The sequence below is a fragment of the Cynocephalus volans genome, chromosome 15 (genome assembly GCF_027409185.1).
Source record: "Cynocephalus volans isolate mCynVol1 chromosome 15, mCynVol1.pri, whole genome shotgun sequence".
In the NCBI taxonomy this organism is placed as follows: domain Eukaryota; kingdom Metazoa; phylum Chordata; class Mammalia; order Dermoptera; family Cynocephalidae; genus Cynocephalus; species Cynocephalus volans.
This window is the reverse complement of record NC_084474.1, coordinates 92,351,213-92,370,641: the sequence shown is the minus strand read 5'-3', so window position 1 is coordinate 92,370,641 and position 19,429 is coordinate 92,351,213. Positions and strand designations below refer to the sequence as shown.

General features: G+C 48.2%; 1 protein-coding gene across 6 annotated transcripts in view; it reads left to right on the top strand.

Moving 5' to 3' along the window:
• The window catches only part of TRAPPC9 (trafficking protein particle complex subunit 9), a 649,394-nt gene that overhangs the window by 474,853 nt on the left and 155,112 nt on the right, over nucleotides 1-19,429 (top strand). For all 6 annotated transcript variants that reach the window (XM_063079205.1, XM_063079204.1, XM_063079202.1 and 3 more), the window contains one exon: nucleotides 2,620-2,773. In XM_063079205.1, the coding sequence (XP_062935275.1) occupies nucleotides 2,620-2,773 (154 nt within the window). The remainder of the gene's footprint in view (nucleotides 1-2,619; nucleotides 2,774-19,429) is intronic.

The window sequence follows — 19,429 nt, the reverse complement described above, 5'->3', positions numbered from 1 at the left end:
AGGGAATGAACTGAAATTGATCTTTTAGCAAAACTTGGGAAATAGTCTGACCTTTTGTTTGAAGAGACCATTAGTTTGCTTCGATCTGCCTCTGAGGTGGGGGAATAGGAGGAGCTTTTGTTGGTGAAAAATTAGAAGCTCTCTTGCTACATGTATAGATTGCTCATGGGGAGAAAGATGCACTTTTAGGAAACCTCTGAAAAAATGTTCGACCTTAGGGATAATTCAGACCTGCAAATTAAAACATCAGTGAGGTAGCATTTTGCCTATTAATAGCAAAGATTAAAAATTGATCATCATTAGTATTGGTAAGGCTTCAGAGAGAGATGGGCTCCTGCCTGCCTGCTCGGGAGAATGTACTTTGTAAAAACCTGGGAAGGAACTTGGTACTTTACATCCCAGCCTCAAACATTTCACACTCTCAAGTCGGTAATTCCTCTTCTAGAAATAGATCCTTAGAGTCACTCATAAGTGCAGACAAAAACATTAAGCCCAAAGATGTTTGTGACGATGTTTTTACAATAGTAATTCTTTAAAAATGGAAAAGATCTGATAGTTTAAATAATAGGGGAATTGTTAAGTAGATTATGATATATCCATATGATAGAATATTTTACAAACTAATTTTTATGGTGAAAATATTTATGGTATATTAAGAGAATAAAACACATAAAATTATGTATATGTGCATATTTATGTGTACATAATAATGATCTATATATACACAATGATTTAAACTATTAAAATATAACTACGTAGGAAAAAGACTATAGAATTAAGATATTAACATTAGAGTGTAAAATTCTGGATGCTTTTATTTTTTATGCTTTTTTTCTATTTACTGGCTTTTTACATTAAGCTGCCCACTTAAATAACCAGAACAGAACAGTAAATGTGAGTTTTTATTCAGCATTTCCTGCTACAGAAGCGTCGTCCTCTGTCGGCACAGGTGTGTCTCTAACTCTTGGGGAGCTTGGCCCTGCACGTCGTGTCTGGCCAAATGCTGTGGATGTATTGACACTGCAGTGGCTCTTTCCCAAGCTGTCCTGGCTACCGAGACCTCTTCTTTGGGTTTAACCTTGTGTTTATGTACCCTAAACCGCAGTTCCTCTCATTTCCTGTTTGTTGAAAGGGAGTAGCCACAAAGGCTATTAGAGCATTGCATCGTTTTGCTGATGTTTTGGCCACAGCACAGTCGATGCAATAATGCAAAACGCCTGCTTTTACCCGCTGGCTGATTAACTCTCATTGGTCTTTAAGATGGCACCAGAACTTAGGCACTTAGGGGCCTAACATGAAAAAACCACCTTCCTCCCCCCCTCTCTTCATCCATCCATATAATGCGCTTTCACTGAGTACCTACTGTGTGCCCGATTCTGTGCTAAGAGGTGGGGTTTCAAACATCAGTAGGATGTGGCCCCTGTCTATGCGAATGAAATGGTCTGGAATGGGACAGGCCATGGAAATTTACTGGAGCCTCCAGACACACGGGCAGCATGCCTTCTACAGCCCAGGTTCTGTCTGGACGTGGGGATATGGCACATGTGGATGTAGGTACCAGGCCCAGGAGAGCAATGAGGAGGAAGCGGTCATCCTTGCCTTGCGGTGCCAGGGAAGGCTTTTAATTCACTCACTCATTTCTTCATCTGATTATTTACTGAATCACTGCCGGGTGCCAGGCATTATTCTAGGCCTGGGGAAGCTGGTATATAAGACAGAGAGGATCTCTACCCTCAGGGAGCTAAATTCCAGTAGAAATGATAGACAGTCGACAGATCCAAAGGTGAATCTTAAAGCTCACGGTGAATGCTTGGACAAAAATAAATTGAATGCTGCAATAGAGCATGGGGATGGGGGCAAGAGATGCTGCTGTAGCGGCTGTGGCACGGAGAGACTTTTCTTAAGCTCCAGCATCTAGAATGGAAAGGACCCAGCTGTGCCAAGAGCCAGGAGAAGAATATTCCAGGCATAGGGACAGGGCAGGGAGAGCGTGGTGTGTTCTAGGAACTGTCAGAAGGTCAAGAAGGCTGGACAAGCAATGAGGGGACCTTGGTGGAGGACATGGTCTTGAGCAGAGACCTGGAGGGAGGATGGGCAGTGGCCCGAGAGAGCAGTGATGTCGGGGACCCACAGGCCGAGGCTGTGGCCGCTGGTGGACGTGGTATGGTGGTGAGCACGCCGCCAGTGTGGCTGGAGCAGGAAGTACGAGGTGGGGACGTCAGGGGGAGCACCTATTCCCAGAGTTAAACAGTTGCCAGCATTCTCTGTGATCTTCCACAAAGAAATTCAAATCATGATCCAGTCCACTCTCGGCGGCACACTGGGTCGTGTCTGCCCTGCCCCGTTACAGAATTGAGATTTTCATCGGGGGTGACACGGGTCTTCTCAGAGGTTTGAATCTATGACTGTGTCTTCAGTTCCAAACTGTGTTGAAACAACTGAACTCAGAGCCACCTTGGGAGTCTATTATTTCATTTTCTTGGAATGAATTGATTATGAATTACTAACGATAATGATTCATCATACCATCTCACGCTGGCATGTGCTGATTCTCCAACAGCCAGCAGAAGACATTGCCCTGCTGATTAATTCTCTGCTGTGTTTCCCCCCTTCTCCTAGAATGGCCATTCAAGTGGACAAGTTCAACTTTGAGAGTTTCCCGGTACCCCCTGGCGAGAAGGGGCAGTTTGCAAATGCAGAGCAGCTGGAGGAAGAGCGGCGGGAAGCCTGGGGCCTGGAGATCAACAGCAAACTGGACATTCGCTGGCGGGTCATATCCTTTCCTGTAGCCCACCTTGGACCTTGATGTGCCCTTGCCCAGGGTTTCTCACCACTGAGAAGCACCCAAACAGGGTTTAGCTCTTGCATTTTAACCACAGGTAGCTCAGAAAGGCCATGGTGAGGAGATATGGACCAAAGGGTTGACATTTTCTTAACCTCTTAACGCTTCAAAGGCCTCACATAATGAAGTATTGATTTGGTGTGAGGAAAGGTCTTCTTGGGGCTGGTGGTGTTCTTGTCTTTTTGGATGTTTCTTGCCGGTGTTGATATTCATGTTAGTGACAGGTTCTAATGGCCACCTATCAGGGCTGGGCTGGAGGAGTTTCACAGACTGACAGCCAGAGACACAGAGACAGTTGTCTGGGACACTGAAATTGGATTATACAGCTTACTGAGGCATGAAGGTGCTGTTCTGAAAAGAGAGTTTGCAGAAGGACTGTACTATAAGAGAGTACTTCATGAAATAACCAAGCTGCTCTAAGCCTCACACCAACACCCAGCTCGTGGTGGGCACTCACTGACTGCGGGAGTGCTCTGGAGACCCAAAGCTTGCCTGTCTGCTTGCTCAGCATTCTTTATCGAGCACCTACTTTTGGTGCAGGTGTTTTGTGAAGCACTATGAGGCTGAGATGCAAAGACAGGGCTCAGTGCAGCTGCCCAGTCTGGCAGGAAGTGAGGTGCTGTCCGGGAAGTCAGTGCGCTACAGGAAAGCAAGGGCAGAGCCCTGTGCCAGGAGCTGCAGGCTCAGGAGAAGCTGCTGGGTGGGGGCAGTCAGGGAAGGCTCCACAGAGGTGGTGACATGCGAATGGGCTGTCAGGGATAGATAGAAGTTTATCAAAGGGACAGGGTGGGAAATGCCCCAGGGGTACTGAGGCATGAGAGCTTGGCGCACTCAGACAATGTCTGCTGGGAAGAGGCACCTCTGATGTGAATATCTGTTAATTATCTTAGTCATGCACGGATTCTGTGGCCAGGGAATAGTCACATTCATTGTATGGTGTCAGATCATTCCGGATGGCCTCTCTGGATTCTGAAAACACCCTGGGTCTGCACATGGCATGGGTTTTAGGATCTGAGGCGAGTTCGTTCGTTTGAGCTCAAGGGAATTTAAGCCTGATAGAACCACTGTCTCCAAGGGGTTTGTGACAAAATAAGTACTTTACTTGCAGAAGGTTTTGTGAACCAGACACTGAAAGTAGAGTGCTTGGGGACTCCCAGCGTGAGCAGCAGCAGCCCGTTGTGGGCTCACATGCACTTGTCTTTGGTACTGAGAGAAGTTAGAAGGCGGGGGAAATGGGAGTGGTCTTTCTCTTGCGTTTCCCACAGAGCTCAGCACACAGTCATGGTCCAGTTGGTTCTTGCTGATGGAACAAGCAAAACAATGTATCAGGGAAGCAAATCAGGTGTTGGTCCCTGCCGCACGCCAGGCACACCGTGCTCATCGGCCCATTTGGTTCTCCCACATCGCTCTCACTGGCATGTTGTCCCCTTGAACCTCATCAAGGTGAACTGGCTCACCAGGAGGCCAGCTGGGCGTGGTGGAGCCAGGGCCCTCCCATGTGGGTTTGCCTCGAAGTGCTCACCCTCAAGGGAGTGGCTCAGGGGAACAGCTCGCTGAGCTGGACACTAAAGCCAGGGAGCAGCTTGGGACTTTCTGATGGGACGAGGGTTGGCAAGGCTACATAACCTCCTGCCGTGGAAGCCTCCTCACGAGGCAGGAGCCATCCCTCACTGGGGTCTTGGGTCTTAGCTTCATGCAGGGACCCCTATGCAGAACAAGGTGGGTCTGGATGGGTCTGAGGGAGCCTCAGCTCAACATCAGCAGCACCAAGTGGAAGAGGGGGCAGGTGCATGCACCCAGCAGGAGGGGCTCATTCTCGTGAACGACCTCACTCTGGGGCTCAGGTAAAGCCAGAAGCCTAGGAATGGATGGAGTTGTGACCCCTCTGTCTCCACGCTCCACCAAGATTGGACCCTTTCCCTCCTTGGGCCACGTCAGTGCCGGGCATGCAGTAGCATCCTGCTAATGTCATCGCTGCCATTTCCCTGTGTCTCATGAACTCAACCCCCAGGACCATTTCATCATCCTGTCTTGCAGGAGAAATTCCAGCTCACATTCACAAGTAGAAAGTGAACCCTTAGCCAGCCTCCAGGCCTGTGATCCTGCCCAGGGTGTGCTATCTTCCAATGGGATTATATCAGCTAATGGAACTCTTAGGTTCTTTGAAAACTGTCATCAAAAAGGACAGAAACTGTCTGTGTTTCTCTCCTTTAAGTCTTGACTCCTTTAAGAGGTTGACTTCCCTGTTTCCTGTATTTGCTTAATAATTCATGCAACAAATATATATTGAATGCCTACCATGTGCCAGGTACCCCTATCTTAACAAATTTACTGATTGGAAGTTTATGAGAGATTGTCCCTATAAGGGCATTCTCTCTCTCTCTCTCACACCCACACACGCGCACACATGCACGCGCGCGCACACACACACACACACACACACACTTTCTCTCTCATCTGTTAATGACATCTGGCATGGGATGAATAGCAGACTTTTGCTATTGTAAACGTGAATTCAAGCAGATGGAAAGACCAAAGATTGAATTAGCTAATAATTTCATTATACAATTTTAGTAATATTATCTAAATATTTAGACTTTATAAAAAAATTGAGCCTAAATTGACAGCTATCCACAATTACAGAAATTGCCCATATGTAGCACATAAGGCTGGGTAGACATGTTCTGAAGGAAATTGGGGGTCTTGCAGTAGATAAATGCACAGCTATCTGTAGTATCTACAACAACAAGGTAAGCAGTGAGGACCCTGGGGACTCTAGCCCCACTCTTCCCTGGTTAATGATACATACGAGTATTATAGGGATTTTGTTTTTCTTATGTGCTGGGCCCTGGAGATGCCCCTGTGTAAGGGAAGGGACAGGCACAGAGATGGGCACTCAGGGTGCGGTGTTGAAGGCTAAGATGGGGGGTTTGCTAAAGTAAGAGCTGGCAGGGGTGGGGAGTGTTCTAAACACCTTCCAGAGCCTGGAAAGCAGTGAGGACCTAAGAAATTCTGTGTGACTGGTAACAGCGTGCAGACTGAGGAGGGCAGCAGGATACAGAAGGGGCTCTTATTCCACGCTGAAGGGTTGGGACTTTCTCCTGAGGGCAGAGTGTTGGTATGGCCAGGTTGATGTCTCAAAAGCCGTGTGGCCACAGCATGACAAGTGGATTGCAGAGAAGCAAAGGTTACTGGGGAGGTCGGTTGAGGAGATGTTGTGATGTTGTATGAGCAGTTCCAGACCAGGGATCATGAAGACCGAACGAACGGAGTGACAAGGAAAAGAATGAGGGCGCACCCCTTGCCACTTTGATTCAGAGCAAGGGCCACTCACCACCGAGCACCTGCAGGGTTCAGACTTGGATGTGAGCCTCTGAGCTGAGGTTGCTCCCCTCCCTCCTCGCTTCCTTTCTTCTGGTAAGGACAGTGGCCTCCTGGTTTCCCACCCTCAGTCTGTGAGTGGTCACCCAGGGCTCCCTTCTCAGTGTGGGGCCTCCCAGCAGGCCTGTGGTGCCCTCTGGGGAAACCCCCAGGTGGTATTGACCAGCCCCTGGCTGCTTCAGGTCCCTCTTGCCCCTGAGCCTCATGCCTGCTCTGTGACGCAGATGTTAGGGTTTATCACAGGGAGCCTGGACCAGAGAGGTTGCAACAAAGACATTTAGGACCACGTCCCTAGGAACTGGCCCAGTGCACCCCAAGCCTCTAGGCTGTGAATCTGGCGGTCCTAGGGCTGTGTTTCACAGACTGCCTGGAGAGGACCTGGGGAACATCCCTGCAGGGAACAGGGTGACCTTGTGTGGAGGAGGTGGCCCAGGGCTATCAGCCATCTAAGGGACCATGAACACTGGGAACCTTAATGATGATTTCAACCCTGGAATTCACTAATTCTGGAATGGGATTTACACTCTGGCACTGGGCCTAACCAGATGAGCTAATGTATCAGATACTGCCTTTTTTCCTTAAAAAAACAAAAACAAAAAACCCCCCCAAAATTCTCTCTTTTCTTAAACCCTATTTATCATTTTTATTATCATTATGCCTATGCAAAACCGCTTCTGCAGTTACTATGTGGTGGCTGCTTAGTGTGTGTCCTCACTACACCCACAAAGTCTGCTGTCCTGTTTCCTGAGAGGGGCCGGTAAAGCCTCCATTCCCCTCCCCACACAACCTTGGTCATGGCCTCATTCCCTCTGTGTCTCTGTCATCATCATGCAGTGGGGACAGTGATGGTCTCCACCTCACAGTGTGCTGGTGAGCAGCGAGAACTTATGTGGCAGAGCACGTGGCTCTGTCCCTTGTGGCCCACAGCGCCCACGCCCTCTACACTGCCTCATGGTCGCGCACCCTGTGGCAGAGGCCCTTGACTGTCTCTCTGCTTCTCTCCTTTTCCATCCCAGAGTCCCTGTCACAAGGCACTCCTCATGTCAAGCCCTCATCCAGCTTGTGCTCCTACACTGGCCTGTCCTCACTGCCAGCACGAGCCCGGCCATTTTTAAAGGAAGCTTTTCACCCAGAGCTCTCTTTCTCGATAAGAGCCTCCTTGTTTATAACGTCTGTGTAGTTTCCTGGAGGTGAGGGCTGTGGGGGTGGCGGGGAGTCTCTGCCTGGCACAGTCATCATCTGGCCCCAGAGAGTTGGGCTTATTTGATATACGTCAATGATTTCTGGATAAAGCATACACTTACTTTCAGCTCCTTGGTACACTGTCCTTTCAACCTTCTCACTGTCCAGCCACCAGTATTGGACAATTTTTACTGAACTTGGAAAACCTTAATATAGCCAACTTTCTGTGAACTTTTCGTAGCAGATCATAGCCTTCAGCACATGATCTAGAAATCATCTGTGTTTGACTTTGGGGTAGGATTGAAGCTGCAGCTTGGTTGAGGCTGGAGGCCCGGTTCATAAGGCTGGCTCTGCTACTTCTGGTGAGGCTGTGAGACCTGCAGGGCCTGTGTGCTCTTCTCTCCAGCCCCGGGGATGGAACCTGCTGCAGAACGCTGCCGTGAGGATTCATTCTAAGAATCGTCTGCCCTTTTGATCACCTACCAGGTGCCAAGCAGTATGCCAACATTTACTTACCCCAAACCTGCAAAGCAGATACTTTTTAGAAGAAAGTAAACTTTGGAAGTCCAGGAATTCACCTGAGATTGCTCAGCTAGCAGGATAGTCAGGATCCCAAGACTTGTGTTATTTTCCTGTTGACTGCTTCAACTGAGGTCGCATAGGCAAGGTGCAGACATAGCCCCAACTCCAGAAGCCGTTGGCAGGTGTGATCTCCTGCCCATGTCCTGCTGGAAGCCCTGTGCAGCTCCTCCATACTCATCCGGGAAGGCGGGCCACACCTGTCTCATCTTGGGAGCCTTCCCTGCCATTGACCTTCCCCACTTCTTGCGCTGGCTGCAGCTGCCCCTTCCCTGGGTCTCCTATGACCATTGTGCTTCATTCTTGTTGGTGATAGTATTTAGGAATCTCAGAAAATTAAGTGTTTTTCTGAAGACTGTCTCTCTTGCCAGATTGTGTTGTCTTGAGTCTGGTGGAATCCCGTTTATTCACCAGCTATTTATTTAGGGCCTACTATGTGCTGGAAACCCTGCCCCGATAGAGTGCACTTGCTTTTCCCAGCCCCAGTACGGAATATGATTAGTAGCACATAGGGATTAAAAGCATTTGTTGAATACTGGTTTCCATTTCAGTGATGCAGAAACAGCTTAGCTGGTTGCCAGCTTCGTTGCACTGTGCCGAGAGCTGAGATGAATATATGAAAGGAGTCTGCAACTAGCAGGATGGGTCTGAATCAAAACCTGGCTCCTTTTCTAGAGGCAGCCCTGCACGACCATTTGCAGGTGGGGGATACGCATTGAGCGGGCTTGGTGTTATCTGACCTTCTAATTTTCCTTGTTTTTGTTGCAAATCTCCTTCATAGAGCATTTCGAGGATTGGTGACATGCCAGAATCCAACCCGTATAGCTTTAAAAAGGAAGAGATAGGTGCACAGTGTGGCAGATCCCCACAAGGCCCATGGCCTGCACTGACTAGGCAGTCTCTACCAGGCACTCTGATGAGCATCCGTCTCTCCCATTCTGTCTGGAGAAGCATTTTTAACCTGTTTGGCTGCTTTGAGGGTGAGGCACAGGCTTGAGGAACCCAATGGCAAACTGGGATTTAGACACTGAGGAATCTACTGCCCAGAGTGGGAGATGGACTGTCTTTGCAGGATGCATAGGTCAAATAAGTGCACGTGATTTGCAACGTGAAAGGATGGGAGCAGTGCCACTGTTTGTCTTAGAGTGTGGGGCATCTTACATCCTGGAGGAGTGACCTTCCCAGGCAGGGGTGCAAGGCAGCTCGTGTCTCAGGCTGTGCATGGCTGAGTGGTGTTGGTGCGTGTCCTCCCAGATGGCAGACACCCTCTGTAAACCAAAGAGGCTCACAAGTGGTTGAGACTTTTGTCAGTAGTTTTTAGTTGGGGCTTTATGAGCATAACCCTATAAGGATTTTAGGCACAGTGCCCTCTATTTGGTTGATCACGACTGCAGCAACCCACCTGGAATACAGCCACACCTGGGCTTTGTTCTCAATTTCCAAGACTCTTTCTTTCCAATAAGGAGAAGGTGCCTTCAGCTGACCTCTCCTCCCTTTTAAGACAGAGGAGGGGATTAAACTGGTTGTGCCGGGCTGCTTAGGCTCCCTTTTAGCCTCTGTAATTGGCTTCTCGTTTATTCTCAAAGATCCTTCTTAATGGAGCTCTGTCTTCTCTTCTCCCGAGAAAAATTAAACCTCTTTAAACCAACCTCTTTTAAAACACAGTGTACTATGTTTTTCTAATAGTCATGTTTAAATAAATAGTTTTATCGAAATGAATTTTAATACTAACAGCTCCTATCATCAGTACAGCTGATTCCTTGATCATCTTAAACAAAACGCAGGGCTGCATTTTGTATCTGCCTTTAGGGAATTGGCTTTTATAGCTGTTTGTAATAACTTGGTCCAGAGGCCTTCAATCTCTCATAGCAGGGAGGCTTTGCCAGCCAAAGAAGACCACTGTGTCTGGCTAGCAATGCTGTCTGACTGCCCTGGCTGTCTGGCCTTCAGTGGACAGGGGGAGTAAGGTAGGAGGGACACAGATCTGATTGCTGTCTCTCCAAAATCCACATATGGTGGGCTTGCACACCTTAATATTACTCTGAAAGGAATCAGGGCTTGACACCTGGAGAGCACAGAGTTCAGATTGGCTGCCTCCTGAGAGCTGGAGAAGTGTGCATAGCACTGTTTCAAATTTGCGTGTGTGTCAATGTGCACACGAGTTGACCTGCATCGCGTTTGTGTGATTGGGAGCATGTTGGGCACGTACATGTACTGTACTATAGGGAAAGTGAAGGAAAATAGTCAGGGTCCCTCAGATGTTCAGAGTCTTGCCGAGCATTTGATGTAAATATGCACGTGTGCCCAGGTGTTCCTCGGTTATTGTCTGATGTAATTGCACATGTGCACCCAGGTGTCCTGGGTTATGGACTTAAGTATAATAAAGGATGAGTGGCTCTGGTCCATGGGGCCCCCCCTGCTCCCAGTATGCCCCCAGGGGGTCACGGGGAGGCCACTATTGCTGCTGGAGGCTGTTGCTGGGAGGGCCACCGGGACCCTCTGGGAGGCTGCCACCGCCACTGCTGGAGGCTGTTATAAGGTGCTTCTACTGCTGCTGCTGAGGACTGAGCTTGTGTTGTCTGCCAATGGCTCCCAGGATCTTTCCCAATTACCTAGTGTGGACCTTCGTGTGAGGAGTCTGGTGACCCAGCCTGGCATATGAGGGGTCTGTTGACCCAGTCTGTACAATGGTTTTGAAGGGTCTGAGCCCTAGCCCTGACAGTACAAATGGAAAACTTAGTGTAATTAAAATAATTAAATGTTTTGGGTTTAGTTATGAATAGCCTTAGCAAGACAATTGGCTACGTCGGCAGGAGTACGACAATAACCCCAGCCAGACACTTAGCGTAGCTATGGCCCTAACCCGACAACTGGCATAGTCGTGTAGCTTTACACTGTTATTATGAGCATGCATATGTTATATAATAGAATCATAAAATTACAGTACATAAGTAACAGCAAACCACCCATATGGCCCTCACTAGATGCCAGGTACTGTTCTGAGCAATTTACACAGATTTATTCACTTAATTTTCACAAGTCTCTGAAGTTTTATCCACGTTCCACAGATGAGTAAGCCAAGGCCCAGCGAGGTTCACTCACTTGCTCAAGTTGCCCAGCTAGTAAGAGGCCACGTGGGGATTCGCATGCAGCTGCCTGCCGCTGGTGCTGTGCTCTTGGTTCCCTCTAGGAACAGCACAGGAGCCTCTGGCCTCTGCCAGGGCCTTCCAGAGGAAGCCTGTAGAGGTGGCAGCATTCCTTAGTCACACTGCTAATTGGTCCTTGCCTCCCCATGCAGGTCTCTGTCGACTTCACCCACTCTCCACTGTGGGACTCTAGAATATTCCCAGCCAAGCAGGATTTGCAGCAATGAACTGATTGCAGACCTTTCCTCTTGGCAGCACATCCGGCTGCATGGTGTTTTCTGTCCAGTTGGGTCTTTGACACCAGGGAGCTCAGCCGAGACGCTGGTGCACTTACCAAGATGAGAACAGCAGCAGCATCAGCATTCTGGAAGTTAATGATGCAAATTAAAAAACAAAGTCATGGGAAAGAGGCTCATTAATCATTTAAAGCAGTCTTTCCATTAGTGTAATTTCTATTTATGACAATTTGCTAATTTATTTGAGCTGAAGTGGGGCTGGGCTAAGTCCCTGCACCTGTAGTTATTCATGCTAGAGCTGGCACATGGGATGCAGAGAGCCCATCTTTGGGGACGGGGATGCCCCGAGTAAAGGCAACCCCCCGGAGAGCACCCACTTCAGGGTACTTGCCTAGAAGCCGGTTTGAAACCTCTGCATCAGCTCCTGTCATGATGGATTTCCAGCTTTTGCTCAGTAGACCCTGGATGATAACCAGCCATGCCGAGCATGGCGCTTATTTCTCCTAACACATCTTGGGTCCACAGGTGCGCAAGAGAACCTCACAAATCCCCATTGGGTGGCACATTCCCCAAGGGCAGGGTAGATTGAGCAGTTGTTTTGTTCTAAAATATCAAACCAGGTTATGGTAAACTTGTTCACATAAATTTAGACAGATCTCAAAAGCTGCTCAATGTTTTCAAACGGTCCTTGGATTACAGTACATTACCAAATATTTCACTGCCGATGGCCTAGCAGGAAATGAGAGGAAAGGTGTTTTATTAACCTTCTGCATTTTCTTTGCACCTGGCTATGTTTTTCAAAGATTTGAAAGCAAACATTCATGGTTCCCAAGATACATAGATTAACTGGGACAGTGTGCGTGAAAACATTTCTAAACAAAAAGCCTCTGCACAAATATTGACTGACTAATTAAATGTAATAAATAAAGATGAATGACTAATAATAAGTAGGATATAGTCCTTGCATGAGAGACTGGGCTTTTTAAAAGTAGGAAGGATCTCGTCTTGGTCATTTTATCCCCAGCACCCATCACAGTGTATGCAGCAGCTATTAGTAAATACTGTGGTGTGAATCGAGACGCTCAGAGTTGAGTGGGCGCAGATACAGCACCATGTGGCAGGTGCAGGATGGGTGATCTCCATGGCGTGGTACTGACAGCCAGGGCAGAAGGAAGGGCTGGTTTCTGGCGTGGAGTGGGTCAGAGAGGACGTCCCAAGTATGCTGTTGTCTCAGCTCAAAGGTGGTAAATATTCACTACAGTGACGAGGCTGAGAGTGCTCCAGGCAGATGGAAAGCAGGGGCACAGCAAAAGCACAGACTTGTGGACACCAGGATCAGTAGTTCAGATGGCGGTACACGCATGCACACACGTGCATACCCGAGGGCGTGAGGTCTGCAAAGGGGGAGGTCAGCGGGAAAAACGGGTCATGAAGAAACTTGTACATTGTGTTAGGGAGTTGGGATTTGTTATTTTTATGATTGTTTAATTTTTATTTTTTTTATTTTAACATTTATTTATACATATTTGTGGCATACAGTCTGTTGTTTCAGTACGTGCATATACTGCACAATGATTCACTTAGGGTAGGTAGCATAGCTTTGTAGCTATTGGTCACCACTTTTCCTCCTCAGTGACCCCCACCCCCACCCAACCATTATTCTACTTTCTACTTCTGTGAAAAATACTTTTATAAAAAATAAATTCTATAGATAGGTGAGGTCATGTGGTATTTATCTTTCTGTGCCTGACTTACTTCACTTAACATGATGGTTTCCAGTTCCATCCATGTTGCTGCAAATAATAGCATATCTTTTTTTAAATAGGTGAATAGTATTCCATTATGTATATATACCACAGTTTTTAATCCAGTCATCCATTGATGGACATTTAGGTTGATTTCATCTCTTGGTTATTGTAAATACTATTGCAGCAAACATGGGAGTGCAGGTGTCTTTTTGATGTATTGATTTCATTTCCTTGGGGTGTATACCCAGCAGTGGGATAGATGGGTCATAAAGCAGATCTATTTTTAGTTCTCTGAGGAACCTCCATACTGTTTTCTAAAATGGCTGTACCAGTTTACATTCCCACCAGCAAGGTAGGAGAGTTCCCTTTTCTCCGCAGCCTCGCCAGCATTTGTTATTTTCTGTCTTGTTGGTAATAGCCATTCTAACTGGGGTGAGATGGTATCTCGTTGTGGTTTTAATTTGCATTTCCATGATGTTTAGTGATTTTGAGCTTTTTTTCCATGTGCTTCTTGGCCATTTCTATGTCTTCTTTTGAGAAATGTCTGTTCAGATCCTTTGCCCATTTTTAAATGATTAGGTTTTTTGCTGTTAAGTTGTTTTAGTCCTTTATATATTCTGGGTATTAGCCCCTTGTAGTTTAGTTTGCAAACACTCTCTCCCATTCTGTACGTTGTCTCTTCACTTTGTTGATAGTGTCCCTTGTTATGCAGAAGCTTTTTAGTTTGATGTAGTCCCATTTGTGTGTTTTTGCTTTAGTTGCCTGTGCCTATGTAGTCTTGCTCAAAAAGTACGGCCCACTCTTCTTTTTGTAGCATTTCCCCTGTGTTTCCTTCTAGTAGTTTCATAGTTTAAGTCTTAAATTTAGACCTTTAATCCATTTTTGAGTTGATTTTTGTGTACGGTGAGAGATAGGGGCCTAGTTTCAATCTTCTGCATGTGGATATCCAGTTTTCCCAGCACCATTTATTGAAGAAACTGTCCTTTCCCCAGTGCATGATCTTGGCACTTTTGTTGAAAACCAGTAGGCTGTGACAGTGTGGGTTTATTTCTGGGCTCTCTATTCTGTTCCATTAGTTTTTATGTCATACCATGCTGTTTTTGTTACTATAGCTTTATGGTATATTTTGAAGGCAGGAGATGTGATGCCTCCAACTTCGTTCTTTTTGTTCAAGATTGCTTTAGCTATATAGTGTCTTCTGTGGTTCCATACGAATTTTAAGATCGTTTCTTCTATTTCTGTGAAGAATGTCATTGATATTTTGATAGGGATTGTGTTCAATGTGTAAGTTGCTCTGGATAATATGTACATTTTGATGATGTTAATTCTTACAACACATGAACATGGGATATCTTTTTATTTATTTGTGTCCTCTTCAATTTTTTTCACCAGTGTTTTATTGTTTTCATCATAGAGGTGGGAGCTGGGATTTTTTTCCCAACAGCATTGAGTAGCCACCAAAGGATTTTGAGCAAAGGAGTGATGTGACCAGCTTCATTGTAGGGAGGCGCTCTGCTGCCCTCCTCGCCACCTGCTCCTTATCTGCACGGTATGTCTAGGACATGCTTGGCTCTGTGTCGTGGGATTGTGCTGCTTGCCTTTGGAAATTGGGCACAAGAGTCCGTAAAAATGGACAGGGAACTAGGGTCTCTCTCTGCTTTCTCTCCCAGCCTCCTGCACCTCAGCTGTTGGTGAGGTCTTGTAAGGGTGTTGAGTTGGGATGGAGGGGTGTTGCTGGGGATGGATTCCCACCACGCTGTAGGTGACCTGACCCATGAACTAATCCCAGCTCTAAGAGGTTGCAGTGGAAACCCAGGACAATGGCACTGCTCTGAGCCCTGTGGTGCATGGAGAACGAATAAGGAACAAGGCCTCTGTAAGTGTAGGGACTCTATAATATTTTAGCATACATCCTTTTTTGTTTGTTTCCGGGCTTTAAATGCGTATTTCTTTCTCTTCTAGCCAGATTTTAAGCTGCAGGATGGCACAGAGATATGATACCATCAGAGAAAGCAAGTCATGTGTTCCATCCACCACCTGTTTACTATGACATATGCAACTTCTGTAAGCCTCAGTTTGCCCTTCTATCACTGATGAGCCATCTCCTCTGCCTCTTGGGTGTGGTGGGCACGCAGCTCAAATGCAGCACTGCCTTATGTGTGCCGTGTGGTCGTCGCACATGCACATGCAGAGAAGACCGCTATTCCAAGGAGGTGCAGCTTCCTTCCATGCTACCTGCATAGTCAGTGCATGGTAGGTGCTCACTTATCTGGGCTTGTGTGTGGGGGGGGGGATTTATTGATAAACTGTGGTTCTGGGTAGGTGGTAACTGAAAGCTACTGGTACAATTCCTCCTGCCTCACTGCTGAAAAAATTCACCCATTCATTTGACTTCTACCACATGCCGCTACTGCAGCTCTAAATTAGGGATTCAGAGAGAGTGAACCTGCTCCTGGTCCTGAGGCTCCTCAGCATGGTCTAGCTTGGGAGTCAGTCATGGCAGCAAATGCCCAGGGCCCAGGGCTGCTGGTGCGACTGGGGGAGTTAGGCAGGGCCCTAGTGTGGAGGGTTGGCCTGCCAGATGTCCTGCTGGGGCTCCCGCTGGCCAGGTTTGGGGCTGTCCTTCCCATGCAAGTAGCCACACTGTCCCACTTTTTCCAGGAGTGGACCCCAGTTACACATGCCACTGATTCCTGGAATTTAACACTGCCATCTCACACCATATATGGGCTTAAGCCAATACTGCTGAAAAGACGCGTCCCCATCACACTCACGTCCTACCACAGAAAACGTCATGGATTGCCTCACAGGAGAAAAAGTGAGATGTTTCCCATCCAAGGGACTCTGGCCCTCATCGAGTGGTTGACAAGGGCCTTTCGAGGTTCCATGTTCCTGTAGAGCAGCTTTGCAGGTGAGACCCTGACCCAGGTGCTCTGGTACCCTGTGGACTTGGGCTGATCTCCCTGGACGTGTGCAGCTTCATGGGAGGAGTCTGGATAGGGAAAGGGGTGCTGCCCTTGGAGAAGAAGACCCTGAATTTGAATCCTCACTCCCACCCTTCCTGGCCGTGTGGCTTTGGGAGCATTACTTAGCTTCCCTGAGGATGTTTCCTCAACCTGAAATTGTTCTGAGGACTAAATGTGAATGAATTGTTGTGTGGTCACAGGCACAGTGCTGGTGACTAGGGACACCATTTCTTACTCTCCTGGGGCTTAGAACCACAGAGGGTCTCTGAATTCTTTCCTTATTGGCTTGCATTTTTATATTCTATGAACTAATGTATTTTCATGGGAAAACAAAGCAGCTAAGCAGTGGGGGCAGGGCTGCCTGTCATCGCACTTGCTGATCTGAGCAGAGGTGTGATGGGCAGGGTGTGTGTGCAAACTGTAGTGGACCTCAGGTGATGTGTGTGCAAATTGTAGTGGACTCCAGGTGACGCAGCCGGGTCGTGGAGGCAGACAGTGGCAAGCTCGGAGGTGCTATGAGAGGAATTTGCGTTCCCTTGCAAAGGTGGTACCATGGCCTGTGGGTGGCTCTGGGGATGAGGATGGAGCTGGCACTTGAGTTTCCGGAGGGTTTGGAGAGGAGGCATCTTTAGTCATGGCAACGTGGGTGTGGGCCCAGAGACTTTGGCAGAGCCTGCGGTCAGCACTGGCAGTGACTTCACGGTCCTCCTGCTGCTTGTGTCGTTGTCCTTGCCCTCCTACGAGATGGGCAGAATCTCAGGGACAAGAACCTGTTGACGATTTGAGATGTAATCTCTGTGTTCCTGGGTCACTAGAAAAAGCTTTGAGCGGAGGCAGCCTGGTCAGCACCTCGGAGAGTTCCCAGCAGGGCTTCTGGAAGGAAGGAGACTGGCCAGTGGCTGGGCCCTGGCACCACCCAGCCTCCTGGGTATTAGGGTCCTCGTTCATGTAGTGAGGATCACACAGTGTGTCCAGTAGTGCCTGAAAGTGAGGTCCAGAGCATGGCTCTGGCGTCAGACTTGCCTGGCTTGAAGCCTGCACCCTGCCCATCTCTCTTACAACCTCCATGGGCCTCAGTCTTTTTCTCTGAAATGGAAATAACAGTGTCTGTTTCGTACTCACTGTGTTCTGAAGTCTTAATTTGAAAATAGTGTGTATTAAAGCAAGAAGATATGTGATAGGCACTTATCTCGGGGCCTCTCCCATGGTAGGCACCTTGGAAATGTTCTCCACAGCTGCAGTAGTGATAGGAATTCCCCTCGCTGTCATCAGTATCTATTGACCTCCCACCCCAAATGCCAGGTATGTGTGTTTAAGCAACAGTAACGGCCACCATCACCACTGTAATGTTGTAGTGTCGGCTGTGACAGTGGCCAATTGGCCAGCCAGCTTTGCTGTTCATGTGCACAGGTGCAGATGTGAGGCTGTTTTGGTGGCTTATGGGCTGAAAGGGAGGGGGACATGCATGCAGGTAATTAGCTTTATGAGCTCAGCTGTGTAATTTTATGACTCGGGTCCAAAAGCAAATTAATACAGAAATATGCTTTTGGAGAGGTCTCCCAAGCCCCAGTGCTGTTTGGCAACTTCGTCATTACTCACACAGTGCCTGCTCCTCTGACTAATTGTGCAGTCTCCTCATCCTGGCCAGTCAGGCCTGCTAGGCGTGTTTCTGTTTTGCCACCACCTCGGAAGCCTAGCGTGAGGCTTTTAATAAGACAGTAATATGCCATATTCTGAGGTCTTAATTTCATACAAGTGATATTGAACCCTGGAGTGAATCAGGAAAGAAAGCAGAGAGAAAGAAACACAAAAATGTGCATTTAGCCTCAGATGTATCAGTGGTTCGCAACCCCAGATCTTCCCCCATCTGGCTGGGATGGAGCCCTCTTCAACCAGCCCCTGTTGCAGGTCTGCCGCTCACTTGCAGTGCTCAGTGGTATTGCACTGCATGGCTTGCTTTTTAAAAACTACTTGTATGTTATTTTAAATAGGTGAACCTAGCTGAAAGTTTTTTAATAAAGATGTTCCCATCTGCCCTGTTCCTGCCTCTCCTCCAAGTGGCCACTTTTATTTGTTCCTTGTATAAACTTTAAGAATTTCTCTCTGAAATTAGAAGTAATTGCAAACACAGTTGTATTTTTCTTTACCCCCCGCCCCTCCTTTTTTGTGCAAAACGTATATGCCGTTTTGCATCTTGTTTTTTTCACTTGCTACATATCTTGGAAAACTTCACATACTATGTCATAGAAAACTTTCTCTCTCCTTGTTCCAGTTGTGAAATGTTACAGCAACTTGTGATTGTGTCTGTCTCCACGGCTCTGCCGGTGAGAACACTTGGAAGCTTCTCGGTTTTGCCAGTCCAGCAGGCAGGGGTTCTTGAGCAAGTCATTTCCCTTCAGGAGGTGCCCGGGGTGTGGGAATGAGCTTGGGTGCCAAAGCAAATGCTCGGTGGGTGGCCGCCTGTCATGGGGTGGCCCAGGCCGAGCTGTCAAGCCCAGTGGCTTCTGGCTCCTCACCTGCTTGAGATGTTGGCTGCTGCCGCCCCACCTGGATGAAGGGACTGTGCAAAGCACTTGTGACAGTTCCCACCACCTTCAGGTGCGTCCCAACCCTGTTCCCTTCCTTGCCCCTGCTCTCTGGGACTTGTAATCCCCCACTGGCAGCATTTCCTTCACTGAGAATTGGTGACCACTCCAAGTATGAATTTGTGCCTGTAGGTCATGTGGGCCATGAGATGACAGTGGAAAGTCCAAACCCCAACAGTGAAATTGGGCTTGGTTTGCCAGCAGTGCACGTGCACCACTGCTTGCCCTTGTCCTTGATGAGAGCGAGCTGGTGTGGCCTGCAGAGATCCGGTCATGAGCCAAAGAAGGGAGATGTGACATCTTTTTATGGAAGAGCAAGTAGCTCCCTTGCATGGCGGCTGCAGAGGGAAGGAGTGTAGATGGCAGATCTGCTCCCTCTGCTGCTGTCACATCCCTTTGGTCCCGTCCTCACCTGCCTCTGTAGGGGCTGGTGTGTCCTGCAGGGGCGGGCTGCTGGAGATGGTCCCCTGGGGGCCCCCGCCAGCGATGAGACACCAAGCGCCAGGGTGGCAGGGTGGGGGCTTGGGGAAACTGACTCAGCAAAAGCCCACCCCCTCCAGGACGGTTACCACCCCGCTCAGGATGACCGTGTTGTGTGCACAGTGCCCTGTGGTCTCCTCAGGGGTGAGCACCGACCAGAAGTACAGCCCTCCAGTCTCATCCCTGAGCCCCTCCCTTCGGGAGGGAGACAGCCTCTCCCACTGTGTGGTGAAGGTCTTGCTGGTGCAGGGACTTGAAGGAGTGGAGTGTGCAGGGGGCTGCCC